Consider the following 18,341-nt stretch of genomic DNA (forward strand, 5'->3'; position numbering starts at 1 on the left):
TAAATATAAACACAGAAAAGAGCTAAACATATCAGCATCTAATGTTCCATAAGCCATATGAATGTGACTTGGCCATATATAACTTTTGCTTGGCTGGCAAAACCATTCCAATATAAGCAGCTGTAAGTCTCACAGGGAGACTGCAGTGAAGACCAGTCAAGTCCTTGAGTGTGGTGAGATGCACTTTCATTTATTCTATATTATAACATTACCCTTTAGCATTAAATTAAAGAAAAAAGTAATATAAACTTTTAAATTGTGCTATATGTACTATATAGTAGCCTGAGACCACTAGTGAAAATGTTTCTTAATAGTTTTGCATTATTTTTTAAAATAATACAAAATTTTCATTACAAATTATATTATCAGCAACAGCTTGAGTGAAAAGTAGTGTCTAAGAAATATTTACATGAATTTCTGAATTTCTTAATATGTAGTGCTTTAATGACAGTGTGCATTCGAGCTGGCATGGACTCCACAAGTTTGTGTAAAACCCAATGAGCCATGTTAGATCAAATATATCGAGTGTTATCTGAACATATGCTTCAATGGAAGGGACAAGTCTGAAGGAAAATGTGACAATTTTGCACAAAGAAGTGAAAATGGTCAATGTCACAAATTTGCTTAAATTTAAATACTGTAGACACCTAGAAATAGTGCAGAATATGAAATATTTAAGGCAGTGAACATTTCCTTTCTTTGTTTTTAAATGTTCAAAATTCTAAAATCACAGATTATTTATGTGGTCTCAGACTTTTGGACCCCATCATATATATTATATATATTTTATTATATTATATAATTCACATGTAGCATGATTGTTTGTAATTCTGTTTTGAATTATTCAAAACTTTTCATGCAATATAGCATTTGACAGAGATTATTATGGTTATTATATTAAATCTTTTTATCTTACAGGTTTGTTAGAAAATTCTTCACCTTTGGGAGCGGAGACAGGTAATTTAAAACTAAGAACTAAGACGTTCTCAATGAGTTTTTGTCTTACTGATAACAGAATGAAACACAGATAACTTGCCATGGATAGCTATAATTAATTTTGTAGTAAAATGTATGCTAAAACTTAAAATTCTATCTTTATAGACATGACATATTTTCTTGTTATTTCTAGGATGTGAAGAGTTTGGTGATATATTAAACTAATGCTTTTGATCAAAGTAGCGCATTTTGTATTATGTTAAATGTTTTTGGGGGGGTATTCTGATATATTGTCTTCCTTGCAGTGAGCTGCCACCATGAGCACAGACGCGGAGATGGCCGTTTATGGCAAAGCTGCCGTTTACCTCCGTAAGCCTGAGAAGGAGAGAATTGAGGCTCAAAACAAGCCCTTTGATGCAAAGGCGGCCTGCTATGTAGCTGATGACAAAGAGCTGTACCTTAAGGCTACAATCAAGAGCAGAGATGGTGGCAAAGTCACTGTCGAATTGCTTGAGAGCAAGGAGGTGAGAATCAATGATGAAATGCACATCGCAACTTCATAACATTATATATAGGTCAGTCACACTGACTGTGCATTATGTGATTCTCTTATAGACAAGAACAGTTAAGGAGGATGATGTCTGCCCCATGAACCCTCCTAAGTTCGATAAGATTGAGGACATGGCTATGATGACCCACCTCAATGAAGCTTCTGTGCTGTATAACCTCAAAGAGCGTTACGCAGCATGGATGATCTACGTAAGTTAAGCAAGAGTACTACACTACCAAGCTAGCAGCAAAAGACATTATTTCTTCCTATGAATTTATCCCAAAGAGCTGCTTACTTGATAGAATTGCAACACTTTTTTTTTTTTTTTGAAAATCTTGTATGTAATCATCCCTGTCTCTATCTACTTCAGACCTACTCTGGACTTTTCTGTGCTACTGTGAACCCCTACAAGTGGCTCCCAGTGTACGATGCAGAAGTGGTGGCTGCCTACAGAGGCAAAAAGCGCATGGAAGCCCCACCTCACATCTTCTCTGTGTCTGACAATGCCTATCAGTTTATGCTCACTGGTAAGACAGATGTAATTATTAAGATATTAGATATAAGACAGATGTAAGATATTAGATTAAACTACTACCTATGTTTTTATTTAAATTATATGAAATTTTATTTTCATCTCACAGATAGGGAGAACCAGTCTGTCCTGATTACGTAAGTACCTGTGAGTACATACAAATAATTACAATTCTCTTTTTTAGTATCATTAATTGTTTTATTTAATCTAAACCAGTGGAGAATCTGGTGCTGGAAAGACTGTGAACACCAAACGTGTCATCCAGTACTTTGCCACAGTTGCTATGCAGAGTGACAAGAAGAAGGAGCAAGCTTCCAGCAAAATGCAGGTATAAACTGAACTCCATTTGGTCTACTGGGCACTCTTTTTAGGGTCAGGGTTTTTTGGGTTTCTATCTTCTTTCTCCCTCTACATGGAATGGAATGTCACAAACTAAAAACACATTTAATACAATCAAAATGTGTTGCAGGGATCTCTTGAAGACCAGATCATTGCAGCCAATCCTCTCCTTGAGGCCTATGGTAATGCTAAGACTGTGAGAAATGACAACTCGTCTCGTTTTGTAAGTTTGATTCTATTCAACACAATACCTTTCAATTACACTATTATATAAACTGCGATGTTTATATACAGTTTACAACATGCTCATGCTGATTCTCTGATTTCTGGTGAAACTGACACGAAACCATTTGTTTTGCTAAACCAGGGTAAATTTATCAGAATTCATTTTGGCACAAGCGGCAAACTGGCTAGTGCTGACATTGAGACATGTAAGTTGACTAATTAATACATCAGTGATGGTAGTTCTACTAGTCTAGCTTTTGGAGATAACATGGGCACATTTTCCTAACAGATCTGCTGGAGAAGTCTAGAGTATCTTTCCAGCTTTCCGACGAGAGAGGATACCACATCTTTTACCAGATGATGACCAATGAAAAGCCTGAGCTGATTGGTAAGGAAATATAAATATTCTCTTTCCTCAGCCTACACTAGCCAAAAATTTGTTTTAACCACTGTCCTTGTTCCACAGAAATGACGCTCATCTCCACCAACCCCTACGACTTCCCCATGTGCAGTCAGGGTCAGATCACAGTGCCAAGCATTAATGATAAGGAGGAACTGATTGCCACAGATGTAAGGGATTTTTGCTAATAGGTCCTATGCTGAAATACTTTATGGAGCCTTATGGCTCTAACTGCTGTCATTATTTTATAGACTGCTATCGACATCCTGGGCTTCAGTGCTGAGGAGAAAATGGGCATCTACAAATTTACTGGAGCTGTTCTTCATCACGGTAATATGAAGTTCAAGCAGAAGCAGCGTGAGGAGCAGGCTGAGCCTGATGGCACAGAGGGTGAGCCTGACCTTTTTTCAAGAGTTCCATTTATTACTGTCTCATGCATGAAAGCTCTGGTCCTGTGATTCAAAACTCACAAAAGTGTATGTATAATGTGTATAATTTTGCTACTGTTAACAGAGGCTGACAAAGTGGCCTACCTTCTGGGTTTGAACTCAGCGGATATGCTGAAGGCCTTGTGCTACCCCAGAGTAAAGGTTGGAAACGAATTTGTGACAAAGGGTCAGACTGTGCCACAGGTATGCAATCAAAAGTATTAAAAAGCCTTTCGTAAAGCATGCAAATGGCACAGTAGAAGAAAGCAAACCCAAACTGAAGAACAACTTGTACTTTTAGGTATATAACGCAGTCAGCGCATTGGCCAAATCCATCTATGAAAGGATGTTCTTGTGGATGGTCATACGTATCAACCAGATGTTGGACACCAAACAAGCCAGACAGTTCTTCATCGGTGTGCTGGACATTGCTGGATTTGAAATCTTTGATGTACGTGATACGTGAACGTTTTTTAAATGTTCACTTAAAAATTAGTTTGAATAATGTGCAATACTTACAGAGTGTACTCTTCCATCTCTCCAGTTCAACAGCATGGAGCAGCTGTGCATCAACTTCACCAATGAGAAACTGCAACAGTTCTTCAATCACCACATGTTTGTCCTGGAGCAAGAGGAGTACAAGAAGGAGGGCATTGTTTGGGAGTTCATTGACTTCGGCATGGACTTGGCTGCTTGCATTGAACTTATTGAGAAGGTGTGGTTTCTATGCAGGTCATTATGTTATGTACTACATTTGCAATATCTACAATGTCTCCTCACCACTGCTTTTCCTGTACTGTAACAGCCCATGGGTATCTTCTCCATCCTTGAAGAAGAGTGCATGTTCCCCAAAGCTACAGACACCAGCTTCAAGAACAAGCTGTATGAACAGCATCTTGGCAAGTGCAACGCTTTCCAGAAACCCAGACCTGCCAAAGGCAAAGCTGAGGCCCACTTCTCCCTGGTTCACTATGCTGGTACTGTGGACTACAACATCTCTGGCTGGCTGGACAAGAACAAGGACCCACTGAATGAGTCTGTTGTGCAGCTCTACCAGAAGTCTTCCGTCAAACTGCTTTCTACCCTCTACCCACCTGTTGTTGAGGGTAAATTCATTTATTTTAAAGACATGCTTATGCTACTTGCTTAGTTGTATGCTTAAAAATGTAACTGTGCTTATAATTTAATGTGCACAGAGACCGGTGGCAAGAAGGGAGGCAAGAAGAAGGGTGGTTCCATGCAGACCGTGTCCTCACAGTTCAGGGTTTGTTACATTTATAGTTAATTAAGATCAAGGCAATTCCATTTTAAATATGAGTACCAATAAACTGTTTACTACACAGGAGAACTTGGGCAAGCTGATGACCAACTTGAGGAGCACTCATCCTCACTTTGTGCGTTGCCTGATTCCCAATGAGTCTAAGACTCCAGGTAAAGTTTAAAGCTTTTAAGTCTAAAAGCTAAAACTGGCCTGACAAGCATATAAAAATATTTATTGTTTACATTATGTTACTAAAAGTCAACAGAACTACTCCAAAGAATTTCAATGTCAGTGGACCCAGCGTGAGCTGTGCAAACAACAAACACTGTTGACTTGACGATTACCTTGATGAGTGGTTAATCATATTCTCTTTGTCAGGTCTTATGGAGAACCACCTTGTTATCCACCAGCTGAGATGTAACGGTGTGCTGGAGGGTATCAGAATCTGCAGAAAGGGATTCCCCAGCAGAATCCTCTATGGTGACTTCAAGCAAAGGTACAAAAAACTCCATATTATTAGTGTCTAGCTGTTGTTTTTTTTTCTTGTCTTACAATGTTTGGATGATATATTTTTACAGATACAAAGTGCTGAATGCCAGTGTTATTCCTGAGGGCCAGTTTATTGACAACAAGAAGGCCTGTGAGAAGCTTCTGGGATCCATTGACATTGACCATGACCAGTATAGATTTGGACACACTAAGGTGAATATCCTTAAGTGCTCAAAAAGAGAGTTCTTCATTTTTTCTTTCTGCATAAATATAAAATAACAAATTGAGGGCCAAATGATGTAATATTTTGCCATTTAATTCAGGTGTTCTTCAAAGCTGGTCTGCTGGGTACTCTTGAAGAGATGCGAGATGAGAAACTGGCTGCTCTGGTCACAATGACTCAGGCTGTTTGCCGTGGTTTCCTCATGAGACGAGAGTTTGTGAAGATGATGGAGAGGAGGTATTTCATAATGTTATCCATAACTTTGAACAATAACTATTTATTGTACTATTACTGTCCCCAGAAACTGTTGTACACTATGAAAGTAAAAAAGGTTCACACACGAACTTTTGTGAATGAACCATGTAGTTATTTCTCAGACACTTTTTTTATTCCCATGACTTAAATTATTTAAATCAGATATAAATTCAGAAAAAAAGTAGAAAAGAACCATTTCTATTCTCCAGGGAGGCCATTGACACCATCCAGTACAACATCCGCTCATTTATGAATGTCAAACATTGGCCATGGATGAAGGTGTACTACAAGATCAAGCCCCTGCTGAAGAGTGCTGAAACTGAGAAGGAGCTGGCCACCATGAAAGAGGACTTTGCAAAATGCAAGGAAGATCTCGCCAAGGCTGAGGCCAAAAAGAAGGAGCTGGAAGAAAAGATGGTGGCACTGCTCCAAGAGAAGAATGACCTGCAGCTTCAAGTTGCATCTGTAAGAATTTTGATTATTTTGCAAATTTAGTTTACAATAAGTGATGTAAATCTAGGTCCATTTTACTTCCAAATTGGTGTATCTAATAGGATTTTTTGCACAATAAATAGGAAGCTGAGAATCTCTCAGATGCTGAGGAGAGATGTGAGGGTCTGATCAAAAGCAAAATCCAGCTTGAAGCTAAACTCAAAGAGACAACTGAGAGACTGGAAGATGAGGAGGAGATCAATGCTGAGCTGACTGCCAAGAAGAGGAAACTGGAAGATGAGTGCTCTGAGCTAAAGAAGGACATTGATGACTTGGAGCTCACCTTGGCTAAAGTGGAAAAGGAGAAACATGCCACTGAAAATAAGGTTTGTACTATGTTTGTACAGACAGCAATAAACTATTCCCACTTTCCCTGTTTTTCTAATTAAATGAGTTCCTGCAAATACAGTAACTGTGTTCTCAAAAATGCAGGTTAAGAACCTCACAGAGGAGATGACAGCTCAAGATGAGAGCATTGCCAAACTCACAAAAGAGAAGAAAGCCCTCCAAGAGGCACATCAGCAGACCCTTGATGATCTTCAGGCAGAAGAGGACAAAGTCAACACTCTGACAAAATCCAAGACTAAGCTTGAACAGCAAGTGGATGATGTGAGTTACGTGATACAGAATTGCAAAATTGGTTACTCGCAGGCTGATTCTGCACACAGTACTTAAATAGATATTTTGTGTTTTTACAGCTGGAAGGTTCTCTTGAGCAAGAGAAGAAACTCCGTATGGATCTAGAGAGAGCCAAGAGAAAGCTTGAGGGTGACTTGAAACTGGCTCAGGAATCCATCATGGACCTGGAGAACGACAAGCAGCAGTCTGAAGAGAAGCTGAAAAAGTAATTATATAGCAAATTAGAAACACACAGAAATAGCTCCATCAGCTATATATAAATACTATACTATATAAATATATAGTATATACTGCTTTGTATGCTGAAACAAAGTTATTGTTTATTTCTCTCAGGAAAGAATTTGAAATAAGCCAGCTTCTTAGCAAGATTGAGGATGAGCAATCTCTTGGTGCTCAGCATCAGAAGAAGATCAAGGAGCTTCAGGTATCTAAATGTAGTTGATACAGAAGCAAATGAAATAAGTGTGCTGGCAAGAGGCACCTCAATTACCTCTACTTAATTATATGGTTCTTTACAAATGGGTGGTTTTCTGTCAATAATAGGCCCGTATTGAGGAGCTGGAGGAAGAGATTGAGGCTGAGCGTGCCGCTCGTGCCAAGGTTGAGAAGCAAAGATCTGATCTCTCCAGGGAACTTGAGGAGATCAGCGAGAGGCTTGAGGAGGCTGGTGGAGCAACTGCAGCTCAGATTGAGATGAACAAGAAGCGAGAGGCTGAGTTCCAGAAGCTGCGTCGTGATCTTGAAGAAGCCACATTGCAGCATGAAGCAACTGCTGCTGCCCTCCGCAAAAAGCAGGCTGACAGTGTGGCAGAGCTGGGAGAACAAATCGACAACCTGCAGCGAGTCAAGCAGAAACTTGAGAAGGAGAAGAGTGAATACAAAATGGAGATCGATGATCTCTCCAGCAATATGGAAGCTGTTGCTAAAGCTAAGGTTGAAATCTATATTTAATGTTCATTCAATATGAAATCATTACCAAGTTTACTGATTGGAATGTTAAGAAAACTAAAACTTACTATACTTACTTTTTCTATAGGCAAATCTTGAAAAGATGTGCCGTACCCTTGAGGACCAACTGAGCGAGCTGAAGACTAAGAATGATGAGAATACACGCCAGGTCAATGACATCAGTGTTCAAAAAGCCAGACTACAAACTGAAAATGGTAGTAGGCCTTCATGACTTGGCACGATATTATTCTTCCTCAATTTTTAAACTCTCTGTCATACATTGTATATTACAGTAAAATAACCTTTCATTATATGCATCCAAATTGGCCTTTCATTATATTGACCTATGAAGACTTTAACCACCATTACCCTACACTTGCTGCAGTTTAACATCTAATCTACAATCAAACAGGTGAGTTTTCACGTCAACTGGAAGAGAAGGAAGCTTTGATTTCTCAGCTGTCCAGAGGCAAGCAGGCTTTCACTCAGCAAATTGAGGAGCTCAAGAGACAGATGGAGGAGGAGGTTAAGGTAAACATGTAATGAAATTCTACCATATTACATACCTCACATGTGATATGTATCTATTAAGAAATAATGAAAAAATTATATATTTTTTTCTCCACAGGCAAAGAATGCCCTGGCCCATGGTTTGCAGTCTGCCCGTCATGACTGTGATCTCCTCAGGGAGCAGTTTGAGGAGGAGCAGGAGGCAAAGGCTGAATTACAACGTGCAATGTCCAAGGCCAACAGCGAAGTGGCTCAGTGGAGAAATAAATATGAAACTGATGCTATCCAGCGCACTGAGGAACTTGAGGAAGCCAAGTATGTTCAACACAAAACATTCATAATACTGAAAAAACAGCTAGAACTATCACACCAAATCCCACCTAAAACAAAATGTAACACTTAACAGGAAGAAGTTGGCACAGCGTCTGCAGGAGGCTGAGGAACAAATTGAGGCTGTGAACTCCAAGTGTGCCTCTCTGGAAAAGACCAAGCAGAGACTGCAGGGTGAGGTGGAGGACCTCATGATTGATGTGGAAAGAGCCAATGCCTTGGCTGCTAACCTTGACAAGAAGCAGAGGAACTTTGATAAGGTAAACTGTGTAATTTATTTATTGAGAAGTAATTGAGAAGTTTCACATTTCCATTAGATGTCTTCATACAAGCTTTTACAAAATAACTGGTGCATCTGTATTAAAGGTCCTGGCAGAATGGAAGCAGAAGTATGAGGAGGGTCAGGCTGAGCTGGAGGGAGCCCAGAAGGAGGCTCGTGGTCTGAGCACTGAGCTGTTCAAGATGAAGAACTCCTATGAGGAAGCTCTTGATCAACTGGAAACACTCAAGAGGGAGAACAAGAATCTGCAGCGTATGTCAAAACAATCTGATCCCTGTCATGACTTTTATCTTAGTCATGCCCACACCCTCAAATAGCACCTGTGTATACAATTTTGTGCTTCATTATTTTGTCTTTCAACAGAGGAGATCTCAGATCTGACTGAACAAATTGGTGATACTGGAAAGAGCATTCATGAGCTTGAGAAGGCCAAGAAGGCAGTAGAGACTGAGAAGGCTGAGATCCAGACTGCTCTGGAGGAGGCAGAGGTATACAGAAAATAGCACATATGAGGACAATTGATACTACTTAAAGATTTTTTTTGTCAACAACTTGATTTTGATGGTCACAATGAAACAAATCTCTTATATCTTACTTCAAATAAATTCTGTTTCATTTCATTCACAGGGCACACTGGAGCATGAAGAGTCAAAGATTCTTCGTGTCCAGCTTGAACTTAACCAGGTTAAGAGTGAGATTGACAGGAAGCTTGCTGAGAAGGATGAGGAGATGGAGCAAATCAAGAGGAACAGCCAGAGGGTGACTGAGTCCATGCAGAGTACTCTGGATTCTGAGGTCAGGAGCAGGAATGATGCTCTGAGAATTAAGAAGAAGATGGAGGGAGATCTCAATGAGATGGAAATTCAGCTCAGCCATGCCAATCGCCAAGCTGCTGAGGCACAGAAACAGCTGAGGAACGTCCAGGGACAACTCAAGGTGACATCAGATTAGTACAATTCAGTGCTTTATAAAGACTCCGCAGGTGTCCAATCATCCATAAATGAAACATATAGGAAAAATGACATCTATTTATCTTTGCTTTCAGGATGCTCAACTGCACCTTGATGATGCTTTGAGAGGACAAGAGGATATGAAGGAGCAAGTGGCCATGGTGGAGCGCAGAAACACTCTGATGTTGGCTGAAATTGAGGAGCTCAGAGCTGCCCTTGAGCAGACAGAGAGAGGCCGCAAAGTGGCTGAACAGGAGCTGATTGATGCTAGTGAGCGTGTTGGTTTGCTGCACTCTCAGGTATTAAAAACTAACTTGTTTTTAAAAATGTGTATGACTGCTTAGGAAAGATAATACTTTGTATATATAATATAATATATATAATAATTGTACTTTTTCTATAGAAAGATAATAAAATATAATTTGCACTTTTTCTGTAGAACACAAGTCTGCTGAACACCAAGAAGAAGCTTGAGGGTGACCTTGTTCAAATCCAGAGTGAGGTTGAGGACACTGTGCAGGAAGCAAGGAATGCAGAGGAGAAGGCCAAGAAAGCTATCACTGATGTGCGTATTGGTACAATTTAGATTACATATAGGTAATCAGTTCTAAAGGTTCGAGAAAAAAATAATTTTGAAATTTTACCTTAGGCTGCAATGATGGCTGAAGAGTTGAAGAAGGAGCAGGACACTAGTGCTCATCTGGAGAGGATGAAGAAAAACCTGGAGGTCACAGTCAAGGACCTCCAGCACCGCCTGGATGAGGCTGAGAATCTGGCCATGAAGGGAGGAAAGAAACAACTTCAGAAACTGGAGTCCAGGGTAAGTCTTGAAGGCTATTTTTTTTAACTAAAAAGCTTTCCAAGCTTTTCATGTCCCAGTGCCCCGTTTCTGATACAGAGCAGCATTTGTATTGCAAGGTATGTCTCAATATTTTATGGATGAACTCTTCCAGGTACGTGAGCTGGAGTCTGAAGTTGAAGCTGAACAGAGACGTGGAGTTGACGCTGTTAAGGGTGTCCGCAAATATGAGAGGAGAGTGAAGGAGCTCACCTACCAAGTATGTATAAAGCGTGTCAAATAATGAGACCACTATTCACATTAAAATGTAAACTAATAAAATAATTGTGAAATTTATAGACTGAGGAGGACAAGAAGAACATTGCCAGGCTGCAAGATCTGGTTGATAAGCTGCAGCTGAAGGTCAAGGCCTATAAGAGACAGTCTGAGGAAGCGGTGAGACAAATCTGCCCAAGCATATTAATGCAGCCTAATGAATTTGCTGGACATTTTTAAGAATAAGTGTCTGAACAATATTACAAACTTTCTACAACTGTTTGTATTCAGGAGGAACAGGCCAATTCCCACCTGTCCAAGCTCAGGAAGGTGCAGCATGATTTGGAGGAGGCTGAAGAGCGTGCTGACATCGCTGAGTCTCAGGTCAATAAGCTCAGGACCAAGAGTCGTGATGCTGGAAAGGTAAACATTATTTTTAAAAAAATATTTATTAATTTTTTTATATTTAGTTTAACAGGTAATTAGACCCAATAATTTTACTAAATATTACAATGTTAATCACTCTCACTCTTTTTTTTTTAGGGCAAAGAATCAGCAGAGTAATCATCAACTTAGTAATTTTTTATTTGTGGAAACAAATTTTAAATAAAGGCTTTCTTCAAGACACTAAGCTTGTTTCTTTTTTATTTATAAAATACCTGCAGTTATAATCATGCATTAACACTGTGTTGTGACAAAGTGTGGCAAACATCTCAAAGCCAGACAGTGGTATACTAAACAACAGATAACAGTGGAAAGTCACACCTGGGACATTTAAGTAATAGGTTATAATGTTCAGTATAATTACACAAGTTTTACATTTCAATATCTGCAAAAAAAAGCCTCTTATCTCAGATCATATGTCTTAGGACTTCAGTAAAAAAAAAAAAAAAAAAAAAAAAAGCAATAAAATCATAATCCATGCCTAGCTGGATTAAATTGGATTAAAGCTGGCAAGCACTCAGGGGGCAAATTTATTAGTTTTTGTTGTGCTCAGCCATGATACTTTAAATTTGACAAGAGAGTTTTATTGGAAAATTTACTAATTATTTAGTTAAAGCATATGATTAGCAAAACAGATGTCAGAAAGCTGTTTGAAGTTAACCAAAAAAGCTTCAGGTATCTCTATGATTAGAGTACTCTGGTACATAGTAGCAAAAGTTGTATGTCTACATGAAAACTAAGGCAATGGCAATAAATAATAAATGTTGCTGTAAAATCTGAAAGTGAAATATGATTGCTATATACCTACCTTCAATCTGTACTAAAGACAATGATCAAAACACAAACTGAATAAAACATGCAATGAATGACACTTTGAGCCTAAAACCTACGGAGACACCGTATAGTTTTAATTTAACTCAATATTAAACACAAGATATTTTCATTAATGTTTTCAAACATCCCTAAATAGTGCAATTTGCTGCAAAACCCTCATTCCAAAATTATTGGCACCCTTGAATAAAACATGCCTTCGCTGAATAAAATAACAGAGTCTCTTCCTGTAATGTCTGGTTGCAGAGTACTCTTGGTCACAGAACAGTACAAGCTCCGATGTACATGTGGACTTTCCTCTTCAATACAATACATGTTGTCAGCAGAGTTCAAATCTGAAGACAGATACAATTGCATCTGGGGCTTAAGCTCATTCTTGAGGATCACCCATGCTAAGCGAATTATCCCCAATAAGCCACCCTTTGTGAGACAATCCCTAGCCTATTTCAAGTTAAAGTAAACAAATTATAGGCACCTGGTAGTGTAGAGTTTCACACTGCTTTGTAGAGAAATGGTTCTATTTAAAATTAGTTTTATTTCAAATATGTTTTCCATTATTCAAGGCAGTTGTTAAACGTTGTGTTTATATATCTGGGGCCATATTCAGAGATGGTGACTGTCCAAAAGTTACATCAATATTTACACAGGCACATTTGCACATATCCGGGCTTCATCTATTCACCTGCTCCAAATTTCTGTGTGCCCAATTCAGATTATTCAATATCACCTGCATGTAGCTCACGCCTCGGAGTTTGCTATATTTTCTTGAGTAGAGGTGTCTAAAATGTTTTTTTTTTCCAAATGTTTTTTTTAGACACAGGCATTTCCCTTTAAACCTGAGAAAATGCACATTGAAGGAAATAGCCTAGCAATCACTGCAATTCAGCAATTCAATTCAGCTAATTTGTATAGCGCTTTTAACAATGGACATATAATGGATTCAAAAAAATATAAATGGATTCAAAAAATATATTGTAAATAATTGAATTTATCCCTAATGAGCAAGCCAGAGGCAACAGTGGCAAGGAAAAACTCCCTGAGACAATATGAGGAAGAAACCTCGAGAGGAACCAGACTCAAAAGGGAACCCATCCTCATCTGGGTGCAATGGATAGTGCGATTATAAATAAATCCCTTCTATAACAGTGTACTATATGGACAAATAGTGCAAATGTGCAACCAGTAAACAATATGGCTTCTGTAAAGAAAATGTGGCTACAGTTTGAAGGATAAACTAACCGAGTACTCATCTGCTATGTACAAGCATTAACATTAATTTAGCAATTTGTGATTCATGAAATAACGAGGAAACAGGCCACACCTGGCCATGAAACTGCTTATCATTCAATTGTCCAATTAGTTTTGAGCCTGTGAAAATGGAGGAACTGTGTAAAAATGGCTGTAATTCCTAAACGGTTCATCCAATATTTTTGTTAAACCCCTTGCATTAAAGCTGAAAGTCTACACTTCAATCCCATCTTGATCGCTTCATTTCAAATCCACTGGGGTGGTGTACAGAGGCAAAATTAAGAATATTGTGTCACTGTCCAAATACGTACGGAGCTGACTGTATATTCCTATGTCAACTCCATAGACTAACAAGTATTTGAGTAGGGTTAAAAGTTTGTGTATTTTGCATTCAAATTTAAATTGGGCAAGAGCAAGCTGATCAATATTTCTTTTCACTCTTGATGTATGTTCTTTTGACAAATCCATGTCTATTCTCTAAATTGTTTTAGCAATCTCTAAATTATTTTAGCTTGTGCTCTGCAAGTTGATAGGTCTGATTGGGGTAGGGGACAAATAAGATGTCGTTTAGGGCCCCAAAGGTTCAGAAACAGTTCTGGGCATCATTATAAATACCTATGATGCCTCCTCATCTGATGCCCTGGAGATGTCCTGGAGTTGACTGTAATTGTCACTTATAAGCTTTTATTTGTTTATTGTTATTTTGCAATTATATTTGCAAATACACTCACCATCCACTTTATTAGGAACACGTGTACACCTGCACATTCATGCAATTATCTAAACAGCCAATTGTGTGGTAGCAATGCAATGCATACAATCATGCAGATACTGGCCAGCAGCTTCGGGTAATGTTCACATAAACCATCAGAATGGGGAAAAAATGTCACTTCAGTGATTTTGACCATGGCATGATTGTTGGTGCCAGACAGTGTAGTTTGAGTAGTTTATAACTGTTGATCTCCAGGAATTTTCACACACGAAAGTCTCTAGAGTTTACACAGAATGGTGCAATAAAGAAAAAATCCAGTGAGCGTCACTTCTGTGGATGGAAATGCCTTGTTGATGAGAGAGGTCAGTGGAGAATGGTCAGATTCTAATGGCTACTTCCAGCATGATAATGCACCATGTCACAAAGCAAAAGTTGTCTCAAACTGGTTTCATGAACATGACAATGAGTTCAATGTTCTTCAGTGGCCTTCCCAGTCACCAGATTTGAATCCAGTAGAACACCTTTGGGATGTGGTAGAACAGAAGATTTGCAGCATGAAAGTGCACCTGAAATATTTGCAGTAATTGCGTGATTCAACCATGTCAACATGGACCAGAATCTCAAAGGAATATTTGAAACATCTTGTGGAATCCATGCCATAAAATATGAGGCTGTTTTGAGAGCAAAGGGAAGCCCGCCCCAGTTTTAGTATAGTGCTCCTAATAAAGTGCTCAGTGAGTGTATATTGTAAATATGGCAATTAATATTCTTTTTTGTAGACTGTTTGCCAGAATTACAGTTATAGACAATTTATAGTAATTACGTTGTGATAAACTGTACAGTTTTACCTCTGGTGTCCCCTGCAGCTTAGAGAAGATGGCCACGACAATATTATGAAGGAAAGCTACAGGGGGTAGAAAAATGGAAATCCATATAATATATAAAAATATCCATTAAAAATGTTAAGAACCTACTAAGGAGATGGGCAACCCTATGCCTCTAGAACAGCTTTAATCTTTCTTGGAACGCTGTTGTACAATCCTGAATTGTATGTGGTGGGATGTTACACCATTCTTTATGAAGAAAATCTTTCCTTGAGAGATGAATGAGGGATGAAGGACATCACCAGGAGGGTTTACAACATAGTGTGCACCTGGTGCTATAAAATTGGCTGATATTTGTTGGCTGTTATATGACCATACAAAGCAATCATGATTTCCATGACATGGCTGTTCACACCATTATGGGTCACCCAGCAGACTTAAGAGTTGGCAGCAGACATTATGGGTTGAAGGCATCTTTTGCCTTACTCCAAAGATACATACATACCTGCATCCAGATTTTTGAAATATTGAAAAAGGTCACACAAAGATACAAGAATTAACTATAACAGTTTTCAGTCACCCAGACCTTGTTGAATGTTAAGTGTGAGCTGACTTGAAATGAGAGATGTAAACATGTCAGGACAGTAAGTAGTTGGTGTTGCAGGGCTCAGCTTGTCTTCACATATGAAGTGCCTTTAAGATCCATCCATCCATTTTCCATACCACTTATCCTACACAGGGTCGGGGGTAGCCTGAAGCCTATCCCAGGTTACTCGGGGCACAGGGCGGGGGACACCCTGGACAGGGCAGGGCACAATCACGCACACACACCCCCCACGGACAATTTGGAAACATCAATCGGACTACAACGCATGTCTTTGGACTGGGGAAGGAAACTGGATTATCCAGAAGAAACCCCCAAAGCTCGGGGAGAACAAGCAAGCTCCACGCATACAGAGCATTCAAACTCCCAACCCCGGAGGTGCAAGGCAAGCGCGCTAACCACTAAGCCACTAAGCCACCATGCCCCCACTGTTAATAATAATTAATGAGGACACCATTCGAGTACTGACATGCTGTCTGTTATTTAATATGGTAGTATGCACTTAACAAGTAAAAACACAATCTCTCTTGAAGAGGGCTTGCGTAGATGTGTTCACTCAGCACACACTCAGCACTCAGTTCACTCAGGTGGTGAGTTAGCCAGCAAGTGTTATGTAAATAGCTAAAGCACAAGCTATTTTTCAAGAAGAAAAGGTTTTTGTCTGTTTGCACAACGCTACAGAGTGAGTTCCCCGAGGGAACGAGACGCTGGGTCGAAACGCTATGGGAACGCCCCCAGCGTGACCACACACCCGGAAGCTTAAAAAGCACGTACGGTGGATACAGCGGCAGCTTTCTGTCATTTAGCAAGCGCTCTGTGTGTGTCAGTCTGATTTTGTATTGTCTGTCTTTCAAAGCATTATGTCAAAAGCGATTAAAAAGACAAAACATGAGGGCGAGAGCGGGCAGCATTTTACGCTGTGTGTTCCTTCCTGCCCGTGCTATATATACAGCCTGTGCGTTGTCTGCTTGGGAGCAGAGCATGCAAAGTCTGCTCTCGAGGGACCCGGCTGCCCACATTGTGAGCGTTTGCCGCTGCGTGCGCTTTGCTCCCGGAAGGCTCTCTTTGAGGAGGGAGCCTTCGCCAGCATTCCTCGCGGTGCTGGCCCTGCTTCTGCTGAGGCAGAGTGGCGGTTACACTCGTGGGGTTCACAAATGGATTTGGTGGAGGGAATGGAGACGGGCGAGTCCCGTTCTTCTTCCTCACCCGCCAGATCCACTGCCCACTCTCTGGGATCGGAAGCCCGCTCTGCGGTTTCTTCCCCCCGGGGAGCGGGCTTGGCACTCCGCCTGTCTTCCTCCGAGGAGGTTGATGTGGAGGGTGCCGATGAGGATTCGCCCCCTCAATCTCCCTAAATCAAGCTAAACATTGACTGGCCCACCGAGAAATGGGCTGAACTGCAGAAAAGCAAGCTTGATGAACGCTTTCTGCGGAGTAAGCCACCTCCTCCATTCCGGAGCCTGCCTTTCTTCCCCAACCGAGGTGTCGAGGTCGTGGGGGAGTCCTTTTTCGGCCCGTATATTCAGTCCCGCCTCTAGTTATTACGCCAATATGGCGGGGCTGGATGATCACGGTTACAGGGCGATGCCCAAGGTTGAACAGACGCTTGCGAGCTATCTGTACCCCGGTGCAGCATCGTCCCTGAAGGCTCCGGCACTGCCCTCCAAGCTGCTGCTGACCACCTCAGCGCTGGTGAGCAAAGGGTACACGGCAGCAGGTCAGGCTGGTGCTTGCTTGCACACCATGGCGGTTTTGCAGGCTTACCAGGCCGATCTGCTAAAAGAGCTAGACAAGGGCGTGGAGATTACGTCCAAGCATGTCACCGAGCTCAGACGAGCCACCGATCTGTCTCTCCATGCCACCAAAGAGACCCCCTGCGCTATTGGCAGGTCCATGGCAGCACTGGTGGCAGCGGAGAGACATCTGTGGTTGACCCTGTCCGATATGAAAGAGAAGGACAGGGTCTTCCTTCATGGACGCCCTGCCTGTGCCTTTTCGCCTGTTCGGCGACGCCGTCAGTTCCATCGTCGACAGGTACCAGGAGGCTCGTGCACAGGCGGCGGCATTCCAGCGGTTCCTCCCTCGCCACTCTCTAGATCTTGGGGCTGCCGGGTCGGGAGCAGCCCCCTCCGTGTGCCAGCTCCTCATATCGGGAGGCACAAAAACAGAGCGTCGCCTCCCGTGCTCCCCCGCGTCGGGACCGGGAGCCCCAGAGACACTCTGGGCCGGGGTCTTCTAAGGCGAAGCCGGATCTGCGGACCGTTCTTCTGTCTAAGAGGACCTCGGCCAAGAAGTCCTGATGCTTGTGGCCCAGGACTTCTGACGGTGTACACCTCATCATACGGTGCCCGTCTCTCTTCAGTGCCCTCGGGAGATCAACCTGCCACCCATGGTGCTTCAGGGCGCAGCGGTCTCCGGCAAGCGCTTCTCTCAGTTTCCGCCCAGGTACTGGGAGGCTCGCTACCTCTTTGGAGCTCTCCAGAGCAGCTAGTACGGCTGTCCCCTGCGGGTCTGTCGCTTCAGGGCACTGAGTTAGCTGCTCTCATTACACCAGAGGTCAGTCTCGAGAGACTGATTCCCTTAGTAGACTATTTTGCGGCGTGGAAACTTCTGCCAAATGTGTCTCAATGGGTCCTGCATACTGTAGAGAGAGGCTACCGAATCCAATTCCATTCTCCACCACCTTGCGGGGTTCTTCCCACACTGGTGGGCCCCGAGCAGGCTCTGGTAATGGAACAGGATGTACACACTCTCCTGAGGAAGGAGGCCATCGAGGTGGTCCCTCCTCATGACAGAGAGTCCGGGTTCTACAGCCGGTACTTCATCATTCCAAAGAA

General features: G+C 41.4%; 1 protein-coding gene across 1 annotated transcript; it reads left to right on the forward strand.

Moving 5' to 3' along the window:
• The first annotated feature begins 53 nt into the window (after positions 1-53).
• LOC113531157 (myosin heavy chain, fast skeletal muscle-like) lies at positions 54-11,472 on the forward strand. Its single transcript, XM_053230652.1, has 41 exons — positions 54-173; positions 919-957; positions 1,242-1,460; positions 1,552-1,695; positions 1,857-2,013; positions 2,128-2,155; positions 2,235-2,346; positions 2,488-2,580; positions 2,725-2,788; positions 2,872-2,970; positions 3,049-3,152; positions 3,234-3,372; positions 3,496-3,614; positions 3,712-3,861; positions 3,955-4,125; positions 4,216-4,516; positions 4,607-4,674; positions 4,754-4,841; positions 5,050-5,167; positions 5,250-5,373; positions 5,484-5,620; positions 5,848-6,103; positions 6,214-6,456; positions 6,563-6,739; positions 6,829-6,974; positions 7,103-7,193; positions 7,313-7,702; positions 7,806-7,932; positions 8,130-8,248; positions 8,346-8,542; positions 8,634-8,817; positions 8,924-9,089; positions 9,201-9,325; positions 9,465-9,773; positions 9,883-10,086; positions 10,227-10,352; positions 10,437-10,607; positions 10,741-10,845; positions 10,926-11,021; positions 11,133-11,264; positions 11,385-11,472. The coding sequence occupies exons 3-41, from the start codon at positions 1,254-1,256 to the stop codon at positions 11,403-11,405; spliced, it is 5,808 nt and encodes a 1,935-aa protein (XP_053086627.1). The 5' UTR covers positions 54-173; positions 919-957; positions 1,242-1,253; the 3' UTR covers positions 11,406-11,472.
• The last annotated feature ends 6,869 nt before the right edge of the window (positions 11,473-18,341 follow it).

This window comes from Pangasianodon hypophthalmus, chromosome 27 (assembly GCF_027358585.1).
Source record: "Pangasianodon hypophthalmus isolate fPanHyp1 chromosome 27, fPanHyp1.pri, whole genome shotgun sequence".
In the NCBI taxonomy this organism is placed as follows: domain Eukaryota; kingdom Metazoa; phylum Chordata; class Actinopteri; order Siluriformes; family Pangasiidae; genus Pangasianodon; species Pangasianodon hypophthalmus.

Excerpts from the sequence above, each read along its gene's own strand:
- LOC113531157 (XM_053230652.1), top strand. The coding sequence starts at position 1,254 with ATGAGCACAGACGCGGAGATGGCCGTTTATGGCAAAGCTGCCGTTTAC. Across the intron at positions 1,696-1,856 it reads ACGCAGCATGGATGATCTAC|ACCTACTCTGGACTTTTCTG; the intron begins GTAAGTTAAGCA and ends TATCTACTTCAG. Across the intron at positions 8,818-8,923 it reads AGCAGAGGAACTTTGATAAG|GTCCTGGCAGAATGGAAGCA; the intron begins GTAAACTGTGTA and ends TCTGTATTAAAG.